General features: G+C 45.3%; 2 protein-coding genes across 5 annotated transcripts in view; one reads left to right on the top strand and one right to left on the bottom strand.

Annotated features, from left to right (window-relative positions):
* The window catches only part of RALY (RALY heterogeneous nuclear ribonucleoprotein), a 120,564-nt gene extending 117,795 nt beyond the window's left edge, over positions 1–2,769 (top strand). For 2 of the 3 annotated variants that reach the window (XM_050714096.1, XM_050714097.1), the window contains exons 9-10: positions 641–689; positions 948–2,764. In XM_050714096.1, coding sequence (XP_050570053.1) covers positions 641–685 — 45 coding nt within the window. In that variant the 3' untranslated portion in view covers positions 686–689; positions 948–2,764. Of the gene's footprint in view, positions 1–640; positions 690–947 lie in introns of all 3 variants that reach the window. The other variant, XM_035548595.2, reaches the window with a different exon arrangement.
* Positions 2,770–14,517: 11,748 nt separating this feature from the next.
* On the bottom strand, positions 14,518–25,707 carry EIF2S2 (eukaryotic translation initiation factor 2 subunit beta). Of its 2 annotated transcripts, XM_035548593.2 has the most exons (9): positions 25,524–25,707; positions 21,157–21,337; positions 20,099–20,202; positions 18,797–18,932; positions 18,372–18,472; positions 17,789–17,937; positions 16,847–16,903; positions 15,702–15,787; positions 14,518–14,991 (listed from the first exon to the last, which is right to left on the bottom strand). In XM_035548593.2, exons 1-9 carry the CDS (start codon positions 25,536–25,538, stop codon positions 14,816–14,818), a joined length of 1,005 nt encoding a protein of 334 aa, XP_035404486.1. In that variant the 5' UTR covers positions 25,539–25,707; the 3' UTR covers positions 14,518–14,815. The 2 variants fall into 2 exon arrangements, with proteins under 2 accessions (XP_035404486.1, XP_050570052.1); XM_050714095.1 differs by lacking the exon at positions 16,847–16,903 and having other exon boundaries at positions 25,524–25,706.
* Between the last annotated feature and the right edge of the window lie 88 nt (positions 25,708–25,795).

Here is a 25,795-nt window from a genome sequence, read left to right as displayed (position 1 = left end):
CCCAAGTAAACTTCTCACAGTGCTAAAACAAGGAAGAGCTGTGAAAACACACATAATAAGGCCTACTTTATGCAGATGCTGTGGCTACTTGCTAAGTATGGGGCTTCTCATTTAACCCAGCCATGTGAAAACTAGGGATCCAGTCTAAGCGTTCACCTAGCAATGATGAGTGCTTACCATTTAGCACTCAAGCCCCAGGCTTAAGACCTTCCCTGGGGACATGCAGCCTGCCCAGTGGAGGTGCTGGCTCTGTAGCAGCACAGATCAGACACCTGACTTTACACCACCAAGGGAAGGTGGGCTCGACTTCATCCCGGTCCCTTTGAGGTTCAGCCAGACGTCAACATCAAAGGAGAAATCACACATCCCAGGTCTGTTCTGCAGAGGCTTGCTAGCATAAGGATCAGAGGAAATTTCTGGTTTTGCCTGGAATTGTCTTTTCCAATCGCTTCCCACAGTCTCCACATTGGCGTGTTCTGCAGCTCCTCCACCATGGAGCAGTCTGACCCTGCCGCAGTGTGCAAGCTGTCCTGCCCGTGATGGACCGGGCTGGTCCCTGCTTGTGACACAGCACGGTGTCTCGGGCAGGGCAGTGGGGGCACGTGGTGATTTCCTGTTTCTGTTTCCCTTCTCCCTGCAGGAGAACAGCCATTACACAGATGTGGAGGATGCCAGACTACAGTAACCAGGTACAGCTCACACACTGTTTTTTAGAGACTGATCCTGAGCAAAAGTTTTCATCCCATGCAAGATGTTGGGATCTTTTGCTGCTTCAGAAGATGCTCTTTCGCACTGATCCTCTGTGCTTTCTAGCACTGAGCCTGGCTGCTCAGCCGGGTCACTGATCAGCCCCTCACTCCCTTTCCTACGTCACACACTACCTCTCTGAGGTTCAAGGAAAATGATGTACCTTTTTTTTCATCACTGCCTCTTGTCTCTCCTTGCAGCCCATTCAGAACAGCAGTGAGCAATGGTGTGAGGAAAGCACGAGACTAAACCCTGTCCTGGCACACTGAGCAAGACAAGCTAAATTGAAGTGCTGCTGTCATCTCTACCTGGCATTCGAAAGGAGAAACATGACCCAACATCTTCCATCCATCTGTAAAGCAAAGGCGACTAAAACTCATCATCCCAGTGAATCCCCATGACCCTCTGCAATGGATTCAGAGCTCTGCAGCCAGCCCGGGCAGCAGCCAAACCCTGTGCAATCCATACCCACCACTGACTGGGTAATGAGAGAGCGGTTGTGTCACCCCACGAGTCAGAGATGCTACAGGGCTTTTTCTAGGAGCGGAGGGAGAACTAAGCCCAACCCCATAAGGACTTTTTCTCATGCTAGGTGAGAGACAGAGCATTTGCTAACTGGGGAAAGTACTGTCTCAGTTTGGACAATTTGTGTTCTCACGCTCGAGGTCATGTTGAGGAAGAGGGTGTGGGTTGAGCTCTGCTCCTGGAGTGGCCACCTCCTGTTGTGGCTCTTGTCCCACGTGCCACCGCGGGTACCCAATCACTTCCAGGTGGAGAGGAGCCGGTGCCTGTGCATGTGCTGTGCTGCTCCAAGAGGGGAAGGTGAGAGGAGCCTGCGGGACAGCAAGCGATCCCAGGCAGGAGGAACAAAGCCTGCATTGTCTTCAGCAGTTTGGCCTCCTTGTTCTCCACTGGAAAACCACCATGGGAAGGCTGAGCAAGTCCCTGAGGAACGAGAAGATGCAAGCTTGCGTCAAACAGGCAGATAAGACCCTTTTGGACCCGCCACTCCCTGGAAGGGCTCTGACCCACCTGCTTCCCCAGCCAGAGGAGCTAACCCCTTCCCCTGGGTGTTCGCACCCCCTGCCCCAGCTCCCCTGGGTCTCCACGCCTGCCGGGGGGCCAGGAGGCAGCGTGCTGGCTCCTGCTCCTGGCAGCGAGGTCTGTCACCAGTCTGGCAGGGCTGCAGCACGCCTGGGCGCAGTGATCCCGGTGACTGCCCCGAGCACAGCGCCTGTGGGTGTGCATGCACCCCCCTCTGCTGCCCAAATTCAGCCTGCTTCTGACCATGCCACGTCCTGCGAGCACAAGGCTGCGACAGCCTTTTCACACCGCAACACCCAAGAGGTCTCTCGGCCTTTCTCGTCTTGTTCCTTCCTCTTCTGCGGGCTTACGCAATTTTTCTGAGTTCAGAGGTATATGGGACTGAGACTCACACAGCACTTTATTCAGAGCAATTGTGTCCTGCCCATCTCCCCTGTGTCTGCCCAAAACACCCCTACCAAAACACACACACACACACATACACATTGGCGCTTTGAGTCCAGAACAGTGCCCGCACCTTCTCCTTAGCCAAACTCTCCCACAAACCATGTGGCCCCCTGATTGTACAGGGTGCTCTGAAAGGGGACTCCTGCTTTCTGCTCCAGCACTCAAAGCCAGACTTCCTGTACAGCATCTCTCTTTGAAGGGTGGAGGGGAAAACAGGTCGTGGGGGCAACGCTTCCCTGCCCAGAGGACCATCCTGGAGCAAGCATGGCTCTTGAAGCACAATGTTTTATTTGCATTTCTTAGTTTCGAATAAGTCATGAAGGAATTAAGGGATAACCGTGCTTTCCCCTACCTTTTTCTGGTTCCTGTACAATTTATCCATTGTGTTGTACTGAGCCGTCGTAGAGCTGTTTTCTAGGCTTTGAGAGATGAGCTGCGGTTTTTGCTATGAACTGACTGTGATGCTGCTGTCTGGGAGAAAGGTGACCTTGTACATATGATCCTGTATAATAAAAGAAAGAAGTCTAATTTGCTTTTGCTGTCTTCTCTGTCATACGCATACACGCTTTTTTTCCTGTTTCAGACAAGCAAGCCTTCTTTCCCTGTCTGAGCTTCAGCTCTGCCTGCAGGACTGCCTTTCCCTTGCACAAGGGGCATTGAGTGAAGCAGCTGGCTAGCCAGGGCCCCAGCCCTCCTCCCACAGCCCAGCTCTGCCCCCCAGCCCTCCCACCCCACTTCCCATGCCTGAAGGCACCCAGAGGTGTGCGGTGGGGTGCTGGGGGCGCAGAGCACAGAACAGCATCCAAATCTCCAAGCCTCCTCCCAGACTCTCTGTGGTGGCAGGGAGCGGGCTGCAGGGAAGAGCAGAGGCCCCATTGCTGGGCCCGTCCTGGTGAACAGAAGGACTCATGGTTCCCCCCCAGGCCTGCTATCCACAATGCAAAATAATCTGTCAGGTCTCGTTAGCTCTTGAATGGATGTAAAGGGGTCCCACCCAGCCTCACTGGGAACATCTTTTCCATGATGTCCCCGTGCAGTCGCTCCCTGTAAATCGTCCCGGCCCTGCTGGGATGTGCCAAAACAAGGGCTGGGCGAGCCCGTTCTCCCCGGCTTTTCCCCCAGGGCAGCAGTTCATTCAACATCTGCACGTCCTGAAGAGAAGCCACCGCTGTAGGCCGAGCAACTCAGCTGAGCATACATCCAGTTTCCATCGGACGAACTGGAAGAAACTGCTTTGTTCAAGTGTCTCCCCACCACCCGCGAAGGCCAGAGCTCACTCCCCAGTTCCATGGCCCTCACTTGCCTTCTCGTAATTTCTGCTCCTCTTGTCATCATGGCTGCTTTTGATGGTGGCAGCAACATTGCCTGTGCTGGAAACAAACCCAAACACTTCAATCCCCTGTCACCATGCCTGCATCTCTGCAAGGGAAACATGGAACAACGGAGATTTAAACATGGACTTAAAAGTGCTGCTCTGGATGAAAAGAGCAGATGTGCAAGGGTTTTTGGTGCTCTGCTTTTTTGTAGAAGTAGACATTAGAGCAGTGTTAGTCTAGTCCCAAATCTTCCTTTTATGAGTTTCTGGATATGGGAAGACAATCTGTCAGGCCAAAATACCTGCAATCTTGCATTCAGTTTCAGTCAGGAGATGAAAAAAAAAAAAAAACCCACAGACTTTAATAAATCCCATTAAGTTTAATGGGCATCACATGGTTAAAGTCCATTCAGAGCTTTGGAAATATTTAGGTTACTGCCAGTGTAATGGGAACAATTCTTTAGGGAGTTCAAAAATGCTAATTGCTGCCTCTGTGAAAGTTATCACATCCCTCCTGCATTGCCTTCCCATTATCTGCAGGAGATTTAATTCTATATTTTTCCTCTCTCTTAATAAAGCTGTGTAGACATTTGGAGATGTGCTCAAGAACCCCAACAGCTCCCAGTGGGGACTGTTCATTCTCCTCCAGGACAGCACAACCCAAACCATGGATCAGATGCAACATCACAGGAGTACTTGTGAGAATTTGTGAGGACTGGGGCAGGCGCATTTGTGATAACATGCATGTCCCCCCCAGACTCCATCCAGGTGCCACACATGGGGCTGATCAACACAGGACACACAAAGCACATGCATGAGACCCAGTCCGGTGTCAGCACCAACGGGTTCCTCTCCTTGCAGGGTCCCTCACGGCCACCCTTGTAGTGCGGCTCACATGAGGCTTGGTGCCTCTGCCCCTTGTCCCCAGCGGGACAGGGCACTGCTGCATTCCCAAGGGGCATCACGTCCTCCTGCAGGCCGGCACAGGGCTGCGCTGCGCTCCCAGCCCCACAGAGAGGCTCCAAGTGAGACCTGCACAAGCGAGGGTCTCACCGTTCGGCGGACAGGGCTTGGAGAAAACCAAGGTGAGCCACAGCAGGTTCAGAGCAGGCTCCAACAGCCTTGTGAGCCATGAATGAATGCATTTCCCCAAGCCAGTGACCACAGGGGGGGATTCACCAGTGCCACAGAGAGCATCGCTGCCAGCGCAGCACCACGGAGTGCTCAGCACGGGGAAAGGGGCACTGGAGGAGCCAAAATCCAGCACAAGGCCAGGCTGAAATCCAGCACAAGGCCAGACATGCTGCTTGGCCATGGGAAAGGTCCAGAGGCAGCCCTCAAGCAGATGCTGGGGAGCAAAGCGGAACGTTGATGAGAGTCCTGAACACAGTTAGAAAAATGTGAAAACAGGGAGGTGCACACCTAGAAATGCCTGCTGGTCTTCAGGATCTGCCTGGAAGAGCCCAGGGACCAGAATAACAATGAAACAGCTTGAACATCAACCCCTTTGAAGTCTCTTCTTGGTGTTGCTCCACATTTCGTGGTACTCCCTCACTGGCACAATCCCTCATGCTGAAGCCTCCTTTGAGGCGATCCCAATGTTTTTGGGGCCACTGCAGTCCTTCAGGCATCAGAAGGAGCAGCCTGGGGCTCTCAGCACATTGTGGAGATCAACGCTCATCAGTGGGCAGGAAAATGTGGGCTCCAGCCATGTGGAGCATCATCCCTCCTGTCTGCATGGCACATTTTAAAATCACTGCAAGCCTTTAAAATAATGGTCCATGTGATGTAGGGAGCTTGGCTGGCTGGGGTGGGAGAATGGGGGAAAAATCAGGATTCAGGAATTCCCATCTTTAGTGAGAAACCCCACAAATTCAGCACCTATTCATCATCCAGATTTGCTTCCTAGCAGGTGGATTATTTTCTTTGATGGATTAGAGAGGGTTCTTCAAACCTACATGATGTCAGCTTCAGGCACATACACATGAGCTCACAGCTGCTCCAATTCACCCAAAAACAACATAAGCAGCTCCTTGAGGCCACAGCAGGCAATTTCCTCCCTTAGCACCACGACTGAGACCTGGGAGGCTTTGGGACCTTTCATCTGCACATCTCCTTTAATAAAACCCCTTTGGGTGCTGCGAGGTGTGATCCACACCCATTTCAACTGCTTAAAGACCAGTGTGGGCATGGGTCCCAGGGATCCGAGCGCAGCACCCTGCCCCATTGCAAGGCAGGAGCCCAGTAGCACAGGAGGCTCATCCCCACTGGCAGGTCCAGCCCCAACCCTGGATCCAGCACGCAGCCAGCACAGCCAGCCCTGCATCCCCAGAGACAAAAGCAGTGACATCCAAGTGCCACCAAAGCTGGATATTAATGCTGTGGCACAGAGGATGAGAGTGCATTCATGGGCTGGTAGCACAAGAAATTAGGAGCTTGTTTGCATATCAGCATCTACTGTAATATTTGAATAAACACATTGAGAGCTTTATGTGAAGAGAGGAGTTTGGGTTGGGCAGGAAGCAGGCAGCTGTCAGGAGGAATAAGGAAAAAACAAGAATAACCTTAAATAGACCATAAAGAACTATTTCTGTGCCTAAAAGCTCTTCTAAAATAATTTGCATGGCTCTGGCTGATTGGGTGTGAGTGAGGAATCAGAAATCACTGTTAGTACTCAGCTCTCATGGCCAACACAGCCACCTGGGACATGTATTTGCATTCAAAAGCCTAAACTTCAAGAGGCACTCAAGAGATTAAAAAGAGCAACAAAGACGTGTTAACGGCAATGTGGGATGGTGGATTTAAAGTAAAACCACAAAAAAAAAGCAGGAGGTATTAATAAAAGCGACGGCACCGGTGCCCAGCTCTGGGACACCTCAGCTCACTGCCCAAGGAGTAACCCAGAGGACGTTTGTGACATACTCGAGTGCTTGTGGCTCAGGCACGCAAGACGTCCCAGGAACAAGAAGCATAACAAAATGAAAGGTATCCAGGGGTTATGCTGAAGCAAAAATGTAATACATATCAGTTGTACTTGTAACTGTTTGCTTTCAACCTTTCATGAAGGATCCTGGATTTAAACCTTACCAGACACAGCTGGTATTTGTTTCACACCTACGCTTGTCCCATGCAGGGAGGGAATGAATCGGCGTGGAGCCAGCGGGCGCTGCCTGCCCCATGCAGAGCGTGACCCAAGAAGGCAACAAGGGGAGGAGGCCTGGTGGCCCTGCTGTGTGTCCACGGGAAATTCAGGCTGAGCACCATTTCTCCTCCCAGGAAGAAAGCAGAGGGACACCGACAATGCCTGAGGCTGCACAGCTGGTGTTTTGTCTTGTTCTTGCTCTTCTCTCCCCAAAACAAGCCAATGATGGAGCAACGCATCCTTGCTCCAGCCCTACTGCTGTCTGTAACACTTACATTCCTGCACGTTACGTAGTTTCCCCAGGTTCTCTTCTATCCCTGTAGCACTGGGAAGGCTCAGCCCTGGCCAGGGTAGCATGGGCGGCAGGAGCGTGGGGACCACAGCAGTGCTGTGCTCATAAGAACACCGCTGGGGGAGCGACCCAAGGCACGAGGGAGGTGAACAATGCTAACACCACAAAAACAACACTAGAAGCCAAACGCTTCAGAAACTTAATAGCAAAAACAAGGACCAAAAATGTTTGGCTTCTCTAATTTACTCCAGACCCAGCTTTCAAAGCCGCTTGATATATTGGCTGGTTTTTTTTTTTTTTTGAAAAACAGATCCCAGCTGCAGATGGAGCTGTGCTACAAACAGCTTTTGAGAAATCTGGTCTTATATGAATCAAAGCAACGATCCACTGGGAATTGTTCTCATCTACAAAAAAAAAAAACACTTAATAATGCATTTGAGGAGTGTTCAGCAGGGCATAACAACACTCACCCACCCATCCTCACTGGGGCTGGTTATCTCACCCAGACACTGCACTGGAAGAAGGAAGCCAGAGGAGATACCAGGGGTGTGTGGTGGGGCAGCATCAGGCAGCACACAAGCAGCACTTTGCTGTTAATGTATGGAACAACATACGCTTCCCATGACATTAGATCACAATCCTCCACTGCAATAATTTTAAATGAAGACACAGAGATCAGGTACTGCTTTTGCAACTGCTCCTCACGGCTTTCATCTCATGCCTTAATAGGTCTGAATTATCCCCCCAGCAGGAAAAGCATTTCCCAGCAGCAGAGCGTGCAAAACCAGCACTTGTCTGTGGGAGCCAGGTACTGCAGCTGCTGGAGCCAACGCAGAACCAGCCAGGCCGAAGAACAGCACTCACCTATGAGAGTCACACTTGATCTGTCCTGCTTTTAAGGCTATTTCTGTCTCTCAAAATTGCTGCCTCACCTCCCTGTAATAAACAGAACATCTTGTTTTGTTGCCATTGTTTCAGCTGTTCTGGTAGCAGGGAACTTTTTCAATTAGATAAAAATAGATAAGTTGAAAATAGTCTGCATGTTGCTTTCTTTCTACAATCACAGAGACCTTTTCCCACAATAGAATTTTTGCTAGGAGCTCATTTTCTAGTCTAAGACATCTCCACTATTTCCCCTCCCAAATAGCATTGTCAAGTGAGCGACAAGGCTCCCTGACTTTCTCCCAGACAATAGCCAGGAACTTTCTGAATTTGTAGTTTAGCAACCCAACTGATGGTCTGGGGGTGATGTTTGGAGAAGATCTGCTCTGGCTAACTGCTATACACATACTGGGGACTAGCACAAAGAGCCTGTTGAATGTGCTCTCACAAAGTAGAAAGGTAAATCTGATACACGCAATCACCTTTTTAACAGCTGTGCTCTCAAACAACAGTATTCCAAGCCAGCAGGAATCCTAACCCAGAACCAGCACCTCTGCACACACAAATCAACACTTTTCCCTTTGCATTCAGTTTTTTTCACAGCATTTGCCCACTTGCCCAACCCTCACCGTTTGTTCTTTTTATGTTTTAAGGTTAATCATATTTTCTCATACTTATGCATCACAGTGGCTGGTATGGTGCCAGGTTTTGGATGGAGTTAAAAAACAACGCTGATAACACATGGCTGTTGTAGTTGCTGCAGAGCAGTGCTTGCCCAGAGCCAAGGACTTCTCAGCTCCTCGTGCTGCTGCCTTGCCAGCGAGCAGGCTGGGGGGGCACAGCCAGGACAGCTGGCCCAAGTGGTCCAAGGGACACCCCGTGCCACAGGGCGCCCTGGGGAACAATAAAACTGGGGGGAGGATGTTGCTGCTCAGGTACTGCTGGCTGGGCACCAGACAGCAAGCAGTGAGCACAACTGCATTCTGCATCACTTGTTTTGTATGTTCTATTATAATTTCCCTTCCTTTTCTGTCCTTTTAAACTGTCCTTATCTCAACCCGTGAGTTTTACCTTTTTTCTGATTCCCTCCCCATCCCACTGGAGGTGGGGGGTATGAGCAAAGGGCTGGGTGGTGCTGAGCTGCCTGTCCGGTTAAACCACAGAAGTCCTTTTGGCAACCCAAGATGGAGCACGAAGGTTTGGGTTAATGATAGATCTGACCAGAGCATGTTAAGAGAGAACAAACTTGCCGACTGTATTTGTTTAATAGTTGCTGTGATGCTGCTTTTTTTGCTCTCATTGTTGGACGAGTTCTGAGAGTTGTGTTACGTGACCCCTTACTTGCTGCGTATGCTCCCTGTTTTGCTTTTATCATCTTCGGGGTCTGGTTTAGGGTTGCTTTTAGTTTTATCACTTTGCTGTGCTGTGTGACACTGGTTTATAATATGATCAAAGCACCGGTTGTGAGCCTAATCTGGTATTTGTACTCAGCATTGTTGTCATCTCTGTACTTCAGGAACCATCTCTTGGGAGCTGTTAACAATTACACCCTGTACCTTTTCTCCTCAGAGAGCTCATCTGTGGGAAAGACAAGGGAGGACACTTTCCCCTGCTCCTTCACCTTCCCTCCCTTCTTCATCATCCTCCTCTCCCCCAGGCTCATTACCACAGCTCTCAAGAATTTTGGATGTTCCAACCAGCACGATCCTACTGCTGTGTATCCTGGATGTGTTCCTGGTTTTGTCTAAGATCAAACAAATATTTAAGAATACCACCCAGAGGTCTGCCCCAAGGCAGGATGGATCTGGGTGGCAAGGTGTGTGGAAAGATACAGGCAGGCATCCATCACTGTTGTCACCTCCAATAGTTTTGGACTTCACTCCTGATCAAGGGTGGAATCCTAAAAAACTGATAGAATGAACAACAACAAAAAAAAAGTCATGCCTTGATCCTGGCAATGCCAGACGGCTTCAGCTTGCTGCACTGTGCTGGGGTCTGACCCACACCTATCATACAGTAACAGATGCCTGTAAGCACCCTCACGAAGAGGAGCTTGCCTCTGGATGTGACCCACTTCTGGTGACGGATCCTGAGGCTGAAGCAGAGCGCCAACCCGGACTGGTGCCAGCCCCCCTGTGCACGAGAAGAAACAGTGGAAGCAAAAGTCAGCGTAGTAAGGAAGGAAACTCCTGCTAAGAAGGGGAAGGATTCACATTTACAAGAAGTGAGTAACGAATACTATGACGAGGAGCAAAGAGGCCCTGCCTCCAGACCAGCGGAGGAAGGGGACGAGCAGGTTTGTTGGCTGTGTGGATCCATCTCGGATGTGCCTGGCCCCTCAGACCACAGGAGCGTAAGGCTCTGGTGGACAGCAGCGCACAGCGTACCCTAATGCCACCAAGCTGTAAAGGGGAAGAACCCATCTGTATTTCTGGAGTGACAGGGGGATCCCCAGTTAACTATTGGAGGCCAAAGCGAGTCTAACTGGGAACAAATGGCACGAGCACCCCTTGGGACTGGCCCAGAGGCTCCGTGCTCAGCATAAACTACATCAGGAGAGGGAAGTTCAAGGACCCCAGAGGGTAACGGAGGTCTTTTAGCATAGCTACCTTGGAGACTGAGGACATCAAACAGCTATCTGCCTGTCCCGGTCTCTCGAAGAACCTTTCTCTTGTGGGGTTGCCGAGGGTCGAAGAACAGCAGGTGCCAATCACTACCACAACTGTGCAGCGGCAGCAATATCACATTGAGTAATTAACACCCAGAAAATGAATCAATATGCCCTGTTTGCTGATGGGTCCTTTCTTACTGTGGGAAAGCCCCAGAGGTGGAAGGCTGCTGTACAGAGTCCTACACAGCAAGTTGCAGACACTGGTGGAGGAGAAGGTGAATGGAGCCACTGTGCAGAAGCAAAGGCCATCCAGCTGGCTTTAGATATTGCTGAACAAAAGGGGCCAGTGCTCTGTTTCTGTACTGACTCCTGGATGGCAGCAAATGCCCTGCAGGGGTTGTTCCAGCAATGGAAACAGAGGAAGTGGCAGCACAGAGGCAAAGCCATCTATCTGGGCTGCCCCACCGTGGCATGATACTCCTGCCCAGGTAGAGAACCTGGTTGTGAAAGGACATCAGGTAGATGCTCACGTACCTGTCAGGCCGCTGAAGCACACCAAAACAACCAGCAGGTGGATCAAGCTGCTAAGATTGAGGTGGCTCAGGTGGATCTGGCCTGGCACCATAAGGGTGAATCATTTATAGCTCGATGGGCTCAGCAAGCAAAAAAACAAGAGATCACATGCTTTGAAGACCAGCCCATTATCCTCTCCATAACAGGGAAACCCCTCAATGGGGACCACAGCCTCAAATCTACGCAACCACTTCAAGAGAACCCAAGAGATCTTTGCACAGCTTCTTTAGTAGGAAAAAAGAATAGATTTCCATGCCCCTGATGGCTGGGACTCACAGGAGAGGAATCCATTGTTCAAGGTGTCAGGAAGCGTGGGGACAATGCAGAGAAGGAAAATGATTTAAATTTCATCCCCGATGAACCCATGTTTCCCCAAACTGTTCCCTATCCCCCCCCAAAAAAAAAAAAAAAGCTATTTCAGTGCTGAAGAGAAAACAGTGTAAGGCTTGCAACAGGCTCTGAGGATCATAAAGACAGTTCAGTACACAAAACTAAAAAGAACCAGACTATTTTTTTTTTTAAACGTGCCTTTTGTGCCTTGTTTTCAAAACAGATCACGTCTACCTTTTCTCCCTGTAATGGAAGTAATAAAACTAATAAAATTTATTTTTCTTCTCCTCCTTTAAAGAAGTGATTATTACCAGAAGAGGATCATAAGACCACATTAGAAATGCCAAGATCCAGCCATGACCCCCTAACACAGCAGTTATATTGGACAATTTAGGGCATATGCATATTCAGGCATCAAGGCACACAGCTGTGCTCCATCCCAAGCAATACAGTTCCACAGGGAAGAAAGAAATACAGGAAAGCTTTGGAATAATTACTCAAAGCAGCAAGCAAGGCTGGGGGGAAGAAAAAAAACAGGGGTTTAAAATGTATTTGTGTTGGTAGAGAATTCAGAAAGACCTCAAAAAGAAAGGAGTTTGAAAAAAATACAGATTTTCTCTTGCCTGTAACCTGACATGAAAACTAGAGGTCACGGCTGTATAAATCCAGATACTATGGTTAATTTTGTTCGCTGTTACAGAAACTCTTCTCCTTCCAACATCTGTTTCTGAAGATGTTGCTAGTTTCTGAAAATCTCATGATAGTTTATGAAAATCTCTGAGCCCACAGATTCACCATGGAAAATGGAAGGGACTGAGGCCAGAGGTATCCACGCATTTCTGTTGGGTATTCAGCAGAAAAGTGATTAATAGCATAGACAATTTTTTCTTGGTTTGGGCTGGAGGATGTTTTCCATGAAGAGACCTGCAATACCTTAGATTCTTCTTACGTCTTTAAATACTCACAACACAGCAGATGTGGAGAGGAGCAAGCCAGCTGTACCAGTGTGGTCTTTGTTAGCTCCCCAGCTCTTTCCCAACCCATTAAAACAGGGATTTTATTCTGCTCCACAGTCTGTCAGTGCCAAATACAAATCTGGTTCCCACATCTTCATCAGCTCCATACAGGCAAATTTTAACTCATAAAGTAGAAATCATGGAGCAACAACTGTGTGCAGCCAAATACTCCATGCAGTCCCAAGGCAAAGCTACCACCTTACTCTGTTACAAAATCCATTCCTAAGCTGCTTACTTATAATCAGCAGGAGCACATAACCTTAGGTTTTTTTTTTTGCCTCTGAACATGTGACTACACTTCAAACACAGCAGTCTGGCAAGCAGCAATATGCATACAACGCATACAGTGGACTATATTTGGTTTTGAACATACACTGGGAAAAGTTTTTTTTCCTTTTATTATTGGTGTTTTAAATCTAAAAACTGCTCTTCGACACAGAAGACTTTTCATGTGCCAGTGAAGTTCCTCCATGAGTAAATTGAAGTCCACACCTCGAGATATTTCAGTCAAATATTAGTCACCAAAACCAATGCCTTTAGGTTTTCATGAAGACATTCAAAATACACCTATAAAGCATATGTACTCACCAGGACACCAGGAAACCTCCCATGACAGCTCTGAACAGTGATTTACTTCTTCATTAACATAATCTTTCTGATCCAAATACAATTAAGTCAAATTTCGTATTTAACATACTAATACACAGTACCAGCTCAAGGCCATACTGTATTTTTTAAAGAGACATTAGTTTTTTAAAAAGGACAATAAAGGTATTTGACCCAGGAAAGCACACATGTAAAAACAGAATCATTGTTCTTTAGTTATTTCAGCATGCCCAACAGCATTTCACTGAAAGAAGGCATCTAACACTTGTCCAAAAAGTTTTACTTCCAAATAGAAGGCTATTTGCTAAAGGAAAAACAAACAAACAAAAAAGAATACAACAATAATGTTACAAGAGGCACTGATCCTGGCTTTATTCACTTAAAGATACATCCAACATTTGTTATAGCTCACTTGAAATTCAAAATGCTTTTAAGAAACCAACTATAAAACTTTGATTTTTGCCTTGCAGTGCTGTCAAGTTTTCAAATAGCAAGTGACTTCCCAGCAAAACTGTGCTGTGTATTAACACACGTACAAAGATTAAAACTTGGTAGAAACCTTTCAGTTTCTGATATTTGATGAATCATGTTCAAAATGACCACCATTTTCTCTGGGGAGGAAGCTACTCTGCTTACCAGCAGGGATGGGTGCCAGCAGTCCTGAGCTATTGCACCTTGTCCTAACCCTGCACTGTTTTAAGGAGTGGTTAAGTAAGAATTGACTTCTATTCCCCTCCATTACAGTACTCACAAGGGATTTCACTCCCCATTTGCATCTTCACACTTGGCAGCTGGAAGAAATTTTTTTCAGCACTAAAAAACTAGTTAGGACAGCACTATGCACATCCCCTAGAGATTACAGATACTGACTGCTAGCAGAGATAATTACATATTTTATAATCAAAAGACGTCAATGTGTTAATTTGGAATAAAAACTACTTGGCAGTATCTTCTGTTAAATTCAAGATATATATAACTGTTGCAGCCATCATACAATGATGTTTCCTACAATCTTTTTTTGCTGCATTTAGATTTTTTTTTAAAGTGATAAAGAGTGCAGGACTTAAGAAATATAAACATTTTTCTATTAGAAACTGCAAAGTTTAGTACTATGACACTATGAAAGCTTACAATACAGCAATTGTTATCAATTCTGTGTTAAGATTCAGCATCAATATGGTGTCTGAACTAGCTCAAAGCTCTATTCTGCCTTATAAAGCAGTATCAACCTGTCTTGATGTCACTTTCTGTGCAAAACGTGTTCCCATACTAATGCAGCTATAAAAGCACAAGCAGTTCTTATGTTGGTGTATCATCCTTGTTTTGTGAATGGCTTCTCTGTTTAATAATAGCCTACCTAGAAATCAGCCATCATATAAAGGCAAAATAACCTTAAACTTCTATCTGGGTATTAGGCATAGTTCAGTGACATGATCTGAAAGGACAACACACCAACCATTCCCATGAACTGTTTAAATAGGAAACTGAAGGAAAAATCCAAATCGAAGACACTCACTGTTACAGTATCTTTAATTTATCTTGTGTTTTACAGAAGTCTGAATGGATTAAAAAGCACCTCCTTTCCCATCACGTTCCTTATAGTTGGTAAAATATATTCAATGAGCAAATGTATGTGAACAGCTTGAGGATCTGCATCTTGCAAGGATTTCACAGACCAATCAATCAAAAGCCAAATTTCTTGTAGTTTTTACAATCTTGTTTTAATACAATGGTAAATCCATTCCGATTGTAAACCTGTCCAGTCATATCTCCCCAGAACACTTTGCAAAATCCAGTGTTGATTAGCAAACTAGTTAGCTTTGGCACGGAGCTGTGCTCTCTTGCCTGTGACAGCCTGGAAACCAGTTTTGATGCTGGCGACGGAGCAGCGAGAGTGGCAGGTCTCACACTGCAAGAAATATAATCTGGTGTCCTTCTGTAGGATTGTGTCTGGTGACCGACATGTATGACAGGTGACATATTCCTCTGCAGGAAAGGAATTAAGTTGCAGTTAAAAAAATAATGCATTACCATCAGAAAAAAAAATCACTTCTTCAGCCTTTAGTTTAACAGTTGTCTTGAAAGGATGTTCAAATTCATCTACTGACTTAGAAGTGGCTTACTATGAAAGTCACAGAGGTTCAAATAGACTAAAAATGCTTCCTTGTTCTTAAGTTAACAAAGAGTAGGTTTTGTACATCTGGTACGTTGTGCCCTGACACCAGTGTTTTAAAACCAGCTAAGGCTTCCCACTAGCTTTCCATGACTTCCTCTGCTGAAAAAGCATTCCCAAATGTCAGCAACTCTTACACAGACAACACTGTCTGAAACAGCATTTTGTTGCATATAAACTGCAAGCACACACACTGTATTTGTTAACTAACATGTACAACAGACTTTAAGAGTAGTTACCATTATTTTCCATAATCCTCATCAAAACTAAGAAGTTAAAGTCAGATGAAAAACTATTTTCAATCATTCTTACTGTCTTTCCTGGTACATCTCTGCACCAGGACAGAGTACGCCCTAGGTGCTCACTATATGATATAACCACCTTCACTTGCATTATTCCATCACAAAGCAGAAAAGTCATAGTTTGTTAGCACAGAACCTCTACAGCATGCATACTTGCAGAGGGGCATGTTGGGCCTCTGGTCGTTAGAAAAATGTGTAGCGGAAAATGGAGTTATACTTACTGATATATCTTCTCAAGACATTTTCTATCTGTTTTTGCTGGAATCTTCCTTTGATTACAAGTTGGTTGTTACCATCTATTGAGCCACTGATTTGAAAGAAAAATAAATTTGAAGTAATTGATTTGCAGAAGACATCAAATGAAAAAAAAAGTATATGAAGTCAGCAACTTGAAGCAAGTTAACTGAGGCATTCTTCAAGGTAAGAGCAAGCCAGAATTACTTTGTGGGGAAAAAAAGAAATATGTAAAATTCTGACAGCACTTGAAAACCTATACACAGTTTTGCCCAAACAGAACTGATTGCAATAAAAGCAGACTCCAGCAGAGATCAGCCTCATAGTTAAGCTGCCCTACCAGAAGAAATGTACAGAATTGAGAATAAGCATCTGTTTGTCTCAAAGAAATGACCGAGACAACTCTTTTAAGGTAGAATACTACTACAATGCTCTTCTAGCCATTCTGATTTAATAAATTGAATGTTTTTTCAGACTGCAGTTTCTAAGTTTTTGTTTAAGTTATCTGAAGTTGAAGAAATCTCAATGTCCAGAGCAACAGGCATTTGTTATAACCACATTGCAATAAGATGGCTTGATTCTGTACATCTACATATAACAGTATTTTAATCTTCAAGACAGAAATAAACAGACAACCAGAGTACATTGTCACAGAATAAGATCTTTTATCAAAAGCATTTAAAAGCAACAGAGCAGCTTTTATGCTAAGACAACTGGATTTAACTGTGGCATTAGACAGAGTCACTAGCTACAGGCCCTCAAAACTTCCCCTAGGCAGGCATTCTCTCTTCCTCAGCAATCCTACGGCTTAAGTTGAACATGAGCCAAATAGTCATCCTCACCAATTGAGACAAACAGCACTGCTATCAGATCAGTTTTTGAGAAAGGTCCCAGACAAGGGATTCAAAGTGCTATCCAAACTGTTCCCTGGGACTTATAGCTTGCCTCTGTACCTCTTCTGCGAAATGGTCTCTTCAATCACCCAGGACAGCATCTGGGTGCAGGGAAGAAGAGCCTGATGTTCAAGCACATAAAGTACAGACCTAAAACTAGGAATCTTATTTTTGATCAATGGCAACTACATTGCCAATGTTTCCTACTAATATGCACACGCACGGCCCAATAGCCTTACCTTGTACCCAATTCTGCCAACAAAAACGCCAGGAGATGTTTTGGCTGACGATGTAATCTAAAAATAAAGTATGGATATCTTTAACCTCCCTCCTTCAGAGAAATTTGATATCTATACAGGAATGGTGGGTTAAAATGATCTTAAAGTACAAAGTTTAAAAGGGCAGTGCCATAGGGTCTGTACCAAAGAGCATAGGCAATGAACTAAGGACACTAAAGCTGCACAGTCCGCAAAACAGAAATTGCGATTTCAGTAATTATTCTCTAAATTAAGTTGAGAGTTTTATATTTCAGATTTTCCATTCTTAACCCTCCACACACTCCCAGTGCCCTTCCATTGGAGCATTATAAGCTATTATTAAAATTTTAGTTTATTATATTACCCAGGTCTTCTATACGATCGTGCCAGAAAACAGTCCTCGCTTATGAAACAAATCAGACAGACATTCCTAGAAGCGCCCACAAAGAATAGAACTGACTTCACAAGAAATATTCGGACAGAGAAAGCATAAGGGGAAAAAAACCTGAAATCCATACTATTTACCAAGAGAACAGTATTTGTAGCTCGTCTCAAGATTAGAATTCGCCCCTGCCATCCCAACCCAAGTCTTGGAAATAAACACCACTGAAGACCCAACTACACGCACTTGCTAGAAGTGAGAAAACTCAAAACAGCTTTAGGTTTGGTTTCAGTCCATGAAGCCCATGAAACAAGCCTACCATTTTGATATGTACAAAGTTAGAAACTGTCTCAATAAATCACCTTCATAAATACCTTAACACATAAACAGAGGAAAAGAACAGTATGATTGGAAGAGCTTTCACTTTGGTTTGTCACAGGTTTTTTTTTTTTTTTTTTTTTTTTTGCCAAAAAGCATTCATTCAACAGCCAACAGCACAGAAAATTCCACTATTCCTGGGAAATATTAAGAGTAAAACTTACAATTTGCAGATATCTGTAAAGTTGACAAAAGATGTTTTCTTGGTCCCTACTCTTACAACCTGCGGAGGCTTCATGACAAATTTCCGTTTTTCTCCAGCTACCATATCTGGATTTTTTTCCCGCATGATGTTAAATACCCTATTGAGTAACTGCAAAAATAAGAGGGGGGGGTTCACATCATTTGAGACACGTAAGATATTCATGCTGAAGTACACTGTTAATGCTATCTCAGATGTTTAGAAGCAATGAATATTAGATAGTCTTTGTCCATTAACACTTCCCCATAAGCTTTTCAATGCACACTTCAAAAAAAGTTCTAATAAATGCAGAAAATAAAAGCTGTTTTCACAGAGGTTTACTTTACAACGTCCAAGTACCTCAGTGTGCTTGCAGAGGTACTTTAATATTGCTCTATATGAGAATTAACTATGACAAAAGATGTGCTTTCTGTTATTTTTCTGATCACATGCTTCTGAATGTAAGTTCTTTAATTTTAAGTCGGAAGCGGGATACACAAACACAAGGCTCTGCACTGCCAGAGCACATTAACATGTAAAATACTTCGAAAGCCTTTTAACATTACCTCATCATATGTATAGTCCCTTTCTGAGCCTGCCCACGCAGGTCCTGACTGAAGACTAAAAGAAATTCCATCATCTTTTTTGCTATCTTCATCTTCAAAAGCTGTAAAGAAAGTTGTTTAGGATTCATTAAGAAAAACAAATATTTCTTTAACCTTGCGTGTATAACATTTATAAAAAGTGCATCGAAAGAAGATTTTACTAAGACAGGGACAGAAGTGTTCCCTGTTTGTCTGCCTAGAAGAGACACCAGCACTTACGGTGAATTCATACAGTGCTTCTACAGAAGACTTTTTTTTGATAATCATGACTGGTGAAAGTAACAAAATGAATTTTGAAACCAAGAGATACTTCAACAGAAATTATTCACCAATAACATGGACTATAGGTAACTTTCAATGTCTCCTGGGCTACGTTATACTTTTACCTTCATCCTTCTCCATTATTTCATCTTCATCTGGAAACTTCACATACTTTTTCTTCTTCTTCTTGTTGCCCAGCATGATATCAAGGTCATCTTCAGGTTCTACTACCTCTGGCACATCTCCCTCAATTTTTAAGTCCTGCAAACAAACAAAAAAACCTTATAATTTACAGTATTAAACAAATCTCTATACCACAACGTTCGAAATTACACCAGTTGCACACTACACTAGATGAACGCTAGTATTATCCACTATGATCCTGAAATATAATAAGAACAGAAACTGAAATATGTTGAAGAAAGCGCTGCAGTACAACACATGAAAAAGAGATAGACTTTAAAATGTCAAGTTGAGATACGATGAGGTACATGCACATAACATGTAACAGTGCAGTTCTGCGTTAGAACTTAGTCTACATTACTTCCTTTGTAATACTTGGTTTCCTATTAAGCAATCAACACAAACTTCTAGCTAACTTCTGGCTGGTCAAGAACAAGGTCACACTATACTTAGCTAAAGGAATCAGCCACATTTGGGCACAAGGGAACAAAACACCTTACATGCCAGACACTAACATAAGGTGAAGCTGTGATACCTGCAGCCAGTCCAATTTGTTGTCACAATTCCTTCATGGATGCAGGTATGTTTCTGCACTCATAGAAAAGACAGCAACCATTTGGCCTGTCTGGGGCAGATCAGAGAAGCATTTTCTTCCTCAAAAGGCAGAATCTAAGAATAGCTTTACATGTAGCATAACATTTCTCTGCCCTCTTGCTCTCTGGGCTTCCCAGTTACGCTGATATGCGATACAGAATTATGACTTGGAATAAAACTTGAGAAGAGTAAAAATATCTTGTACACCTACTGAAATACAGAACAGTAGCCAATCATTTCTAAAGAAAACACGAGAGTAAGAACAGATTTCTTAGCAGATACATACCCTTTATTTGAAGGGTTGACTGTAGAGGACTGTTTTGTGCATGGCTTCTGACATCATTTTCTTCTCTCACCCCAGAAGACAGTTAACCTTGATGCTAATCAACCCTTATTATTGACTGCAGAATTACTTGCTTATTGTGCATATCAGTTAATTTTTTCCTCATTTCCAGGCAGAAAGCCCTTATGTACAAACATACTCAGCAGAACCTACTATACATGAAGGACACTGTGAAACAAGTTTCACTATTAACTGCACCAGGATATAATGGCAGACTCAAAACAGTTCCTGCAACATCGATCTCCAGAAATTAAAAGCAGGAAAGTTACTTGGCAATAGACAAAATGGCCTAGTTATGTAAACAGACCTTTACGCCTTCTTCTGCTTCATCTATATCAAATATCTTCTTTGGCTTCTTCTTCTTTTTCTTTTGATTGAAGAAGTTTAAATCATCCAAGTCATCTGTTGCATCTAAAAACAAAGGATAAGCAAAAGTAGTACAGATATTAGTAACTGTAGTAAGAGTTCAGACGTTAGGGTTTCCAATGCACATCCAGTGTCTTCAAAACATTACAGCAAGACATAAGCAATGATCTGCAGCCCCTACAGATATCCTTCAGGTTTTCAACAGATCATTCTCCTCTACCCGATACCTCAGCACTATTTTACAGTTTCTGTATCTTGTATCTGCATTTTTTTTATTCTTACGTGCTTAATCTTTCTTTGTGCTGTGCAAGAGAAACTAGATGCTCCTGTAATTATAGTAGGAATGCTCGAAAAAAAAGTGAATAGAAAACTGCAGGAGTTAAGTATAGTTTCTTTGGTCTACAGCAGGAGCCAATTTTAACAAAAAAAAGGATTTAAGTTAACAGCATTCCCTTAATCAGGTCATCCTGAAATGGCATTGGCCTCAATCTAAAAAGCAAAATCATATATATATATATATATATATACACACACACACACAAGCATATTTCCAAAAAGACTCTGAGTAACAGCCTAGTTGCATTCACACTTGTCCAAAAAAATAGAAACCCTTTTAACCATATTTCTACAATTCACACTATAGCTTAATTGTTGAAGTGAAATAATGCCAGAATTGTGCAATTATTGCAACAACTGCATGTGGAAGCTTTTAAACTTCATGATAACTATTTTTGGGCTCCTCTTTTCATTATCTCACGCAAGAAATTCTGCCCGAGTCAGGAAAGCAGAATTTGCATAGGCCACCAGTCACTTGCTCTATGTTTGTGAACGGGGCTTTAGGCAGTAGGAGCAAAAGATGCTTTTCAAATAGGCAGAGTGTTACTCACAAGATCTTAAACTAGGACCCCAGCACCATACATTATGATGCCACACTCCTGAAACGCTTCTATCAAAATACAGGACTACCCTTCAGAGTTTATCTATGTGGATTCATTTTACCTTTCTTCCTGCTGTCTTCTTCATCCACTTCAACATCTTTGTCTTCTGTTGGCTCTGGTTCAACTTCTTTTGTTTCTGACTGCTGAGTCTCTTCTGTTTGTGTATCTCCTCCCTCCTCATCCAACATAAATGGCTTCTTCTTTTTCTTCTTCTTCTTGCTCATAGTGGGATCGAAAATCATCTGTAAAAGTCAAGAGTTTACCAGCAGTGTAATTATCACCTGCCATTTAACAATTATAACACCTTTAAGTTTCCCTCCGCATTCCTTCTGTTAACCAAACAGAAGGAATGTTAACCAGGCTTTCATCTCAGCCTAGGATTTTTCTTGATCTGTGACAAAGCAATACAAGTGAACTGACTCCAAAACGGCAAGCCTCACTATTATCACCACTGGTTTTGTTCCAAGGCACAACTAACAAGGCCAGTTACAAGAAAAGAAAAAGTTACAGTGCTGCTCGACAGTTCCAAACTTCTGCCACTTTTCCCACAACGGCTATGCTGTCTCGACAAAAACGCTTAGGACTAGGGAGAAACTTAGAAGGGTCTGGTGATACAGCCAGGCTGGCGTCAGCTCCCAGCACTATGAAGCAGCAAAGGTCTCATCTCAAAGTTGTTCAGTTCTTTATCTAACAAAGCAGCTTAACTCACCCAGACCAACCACGAAGAAAGTACTAACCCCAGGAATGACTTTTAACCCAATATTTACCTAAATACTGGAGACAATCAACACAAGTTCTACAAGTCTTCCAACATAGGATTGCCTCCTGCTACTTTTATTTAAGATGCAAGTTTGGCATCTTATCTACCCATCAGTTTTGTTACATGTCTGGCCATTTTTTCTGCACTATAGTGTATACTTAATGCTTCAAACAATTTTAGATACTTAAGAGAAACTGGAGAGTCTTATTCTCTAATAGCTGAGAAGTGTTCTTTCAGGTAGTTAAAATTCAGCATCATAAAAACCTCTTACTCAGGATAATAGAACCATTTCAAAGGAGCAACTCTTCAACTTCTTGTTTAGTTACACCCTCAAAGTTTCTCTGTCCATAAAACAATCTTTTCCTCACACTTCTCATTCTCCTGCATGTGATAATCTTGTGATATTCTGATTTTCTGGAGCTTACGTGTTTCATAAAGGCTCTGAACTGAGGCTGAGAGGCAGCGCAAAGCACTTAACAATGCTGTGACTCAAACACCCAGAAGTGTCTACATGTATGTGACAATGAACCTTGAGGCTTTCAGAATGAAGTGTGCCTTCAGCTGTGCACACTGTGCTAGAAGGGCTCTCAAAAAAGTTCTGTTGGCTGGCTTCCCTCTAAATGCACATGTATGAATCACTGGCAAGGCACAGCAAGGAATGTTCACAACTGGTTACGCTGTTTGCTGGCTTCCTCTTGTAGCCTCTGGATTCTGCTGAAACAGAAGGAAAAATGCCTGCATAGGCAAAGGCCTACAGCTTTGGGAACACCCAGATGAACACCCGTTTCAGGATCACGACCCATTTCAACGATGAAGCTTTCTTTGCAAGGCTCCTCAGACTTCTATACCTTATTCCATGAAGAAACAAACATAAGACATGTTTTAGATCGAGTGTAATAATTGCAAAGGAACCACTCCACGTACCCCTTATCACCCCTCTATAAGGAAAAGAACAGCTTTCAACCCAAACTGCCATAAAGCGTATCTTGTGTCTACAAGAGACGGAATAGGTCTTCAGTAGTACACTAAGCTAAGTTTAACAAGCAAGGGCAACTTCCGGACTCTGCAGGTAGTTTTAAGGCTGAAAAACCAAAGCAACTGGCATTCTGCAGAGCCTGGCTCTGACAGCCTGCTTGTCTCTAAAGAGATGCCACCTCCATACAGGCAGGGCAAGGCATGCTTCTGCAAACCTTGACCTCGTCGTAACAGGCTAACTGCTCTAAGGAAACTGAATAGAGAAGTCAGACAAGCTGAAGTGGTCTTCACCTGAGCCATTTAGCTCACCTAGAGCTTCAGTAAAAACTAAAGAGCATTCTTAGGTCATGCACAGTTTAAAAAGCATGAAAGTCACGATATAAACTGACCAACCACATAACCAGGCTATTCTGTGTTTTGCCAGAAACACCACCAGAGCCCATGCCTTTTACTATACAGAAATGAATATAAACTTCCATCCTGTTTCTGCTCACAACACCAGATTCCCATGGGGTTTTCCTCTTCTGTAAGCCACAGTTCTTTCTCACATCCAACTCCACGTATCCACTCCTTATTTCAAAGGCCTATACAGTCAAAATCCCAACTTACAAAATTCAAGCAAGTGAAAGACAATGGAAGAAAAAAAAGGAAGTTGGACTGTGAAGCTCTAATCCTAAAAAATAAGCCCATGTCACCCTATACAGGGTGTGTACCCTATTGCAGTGGCAACTGCTGGGGGTTCTTCTGGAGGTTCTATTAATCCCACTTCATTAGTCTGAATAAACAAAGGCATGTCTACAAAGCACAGAGCAACACGGCACTGATAAAGCTAGTTCAGGTATCCTTATGCTACACTGTGCTGCCCTCTGTGATAGAACAAAATTATTTATCAATCAGCACCTAAATCCCTCCTGCTGCTCAAAACGCAGCATCCTCCAGTATTATTTCCTTGGAGCTTCATAAAGCCACTGGGCCAGGAAAAGAAAAAAAACACAGAACTTTCAGTTATCATTAAGTAGAATTTTGTATCTTATTAAAAACCCTACTACATATAAATAGAGGTTAATGGACTGCTCATCATTTTCAGGTTTGCCTTTCTCCTCCCCTGGAGACAGGGCTCACGTTGCCTCTGCTGTACCATGCTGCACTCAGACAGGAGACGTTGCTACCAGAAAGCTTCATGTTGTTTAAAGCTCTGGAAGTTTTAAGCCACAGCCCAGAGCAATTGCCCGTATTTTGAAGAACTCTGTGCATGCGAATCAAACCAAGATTTGTAACATCTATACTAGGTTTTAGGGTGCAGATTTCTTAACTGAGATTCGTGTGTCTTCACCTTCAACTTTACAGGATCATGAACTGTAAAAAGAGCCATCACTTAGAAAGCTCTGCATCAGCTCCTAACAGCCAGCAGCTGTGGAAGGCACGTGCACTCACTGTCACACACGTTATCCAGAAGACCTAACAGTGACAGTTCAACCATCATACCTGTTACTACCTTCATTCTGTCAGTCTGCTAGACAAAGCAAACCAGAGATGTAACTTTACTACACTAAACATTCCTGATCTCAGGTGAGCATCAGAGCAAACGCATTATGCAATATAAATAAATTAAGTGACACTAACTAAATCTAAACCAGTAAACTGCAAACTAGCTGTTCTACGCTCTTATGGGCACCTGAGATAGAAAGCAGCTGATGCAAGGGTCCTTATTTCCTAACCTAGACATTAGAAGTGCAGTTGCAGGCACGCAATTAGGCATAAGAATGCAGCACATTCATTCCAAGCAGCTGAGTGAACCAGCCTCAGCTACCATTCAAGTAATAAGTACGCTAGTTGTTGTTTATTATGTCAAAAAAGGTATGACTCGCCTGTCACCAAGGTTAGTGTGTCTGTGCCCTGCTCATATGGAGGAGAGCCACAAAGGCATTTTAAGCAACACCAGTGAAAAGATAAAAGACCCAAAGCAGCCATGTCATGGATCCTGCCAGCGCAGTCCCCAGCAGTCACCCCTCAGGGTGCCCATAGCTCTCCGTGCCCGAGGTTTTGTTTCCCCAGGAGATCACCTGAAACGAGGTTACTGAAGCTACAACACACAAACCCTACAACGTTTGAAAAACCCCTCAGACATTGGCACATCCGTTTCCCTAGGCGTGTACATAAGGAACCACCATAGCTGGATAGCTTTTGCTTATCACTCGTCGAGAAGCAGCTTCCGCGGTCAGAAGACGAGATACTCAAGCCCCAAAAGCAGACGAGCCGCCAGGCCACGCGCTGAACACCGCTCGAGGAGCACGGCACGGCGGGGGCAGGCGCGGGGGGTGGGCAGTCTGCCTTCCTCCCGGCCCTCGCTCTGCCGCCGGGCGAGGAGCGAGGAGCTCCGGGCGAGGCCGGGCCCCCCCTCAGGACCGGAGCCGCCGCCCCCCCTCCACGGGCCTGGGCGCGGCGGGGAGAGGCCCGGCAGGGCCCCGAGCCAGGCAGGCGGCGGCCCCCGGCCCGGCCCCGCCGCGAGAGGCGGCCGCGGGGCCCCCCCCCCAGCTCCGGGGCAGCGGCCGCCAGGGCCCGCGGTGAGGGGGGCGAGGCGCCGGCCCTGCCCCGGGGCGGAGGCCTCAGGCCCGATCTCCCACATGGCGGCCGCGGCGTAGGCCCCGGGCCCGGCTCCCCCATCTCCGACGGCGGCGACCGCCGGGCCTCACCTCGTCGCCCGACATGGCTGCGGCCGGGAGCGGAGCGGGACGAGGAGAAGGAGGAGAGGAGAGGACGGGAGCGGGGAGCGGCGGGGCTCAGGGACGCGGCCAGCCCTCGCCTGCGACCGCCGCGCTCGCCTCTTGCATCAGCGCTCCCCTCCCCCGCAGCGCCGCGCCTGCGCGCCCCGCCGCGGCGCCGGGCGGGAGCCGCCGGGCTGCTGCTGCGCATGCGCGGCCGGACCGCCCCCCCCACCCCCGGCCGCCGTTAGGGGTCTCCTGCA

The sequence above is a fragment of the Cygnus atratus genome, chromosome 16 (genome assembly GCF_013377495.2).
Source record: "Cygnus atratus isolate AKBS03 ecotype Queensland, Australia chromosome 16, CAtr_DNAZoo_HiC_assembly, whole genome shotgun sequence".
In the NCBI taxonomy this organism is placed as follows: domain Eukaryota; kingdom Metazoa; phylum Chordata; class Aves; order Anseriformes; family Anatidae; genus Cygnus; species Cygnus atratus.
Note: the sequence above shows the minus strand (reverse complement) of the source record. Positions and strands in the feature narration are given on the sequence as shown.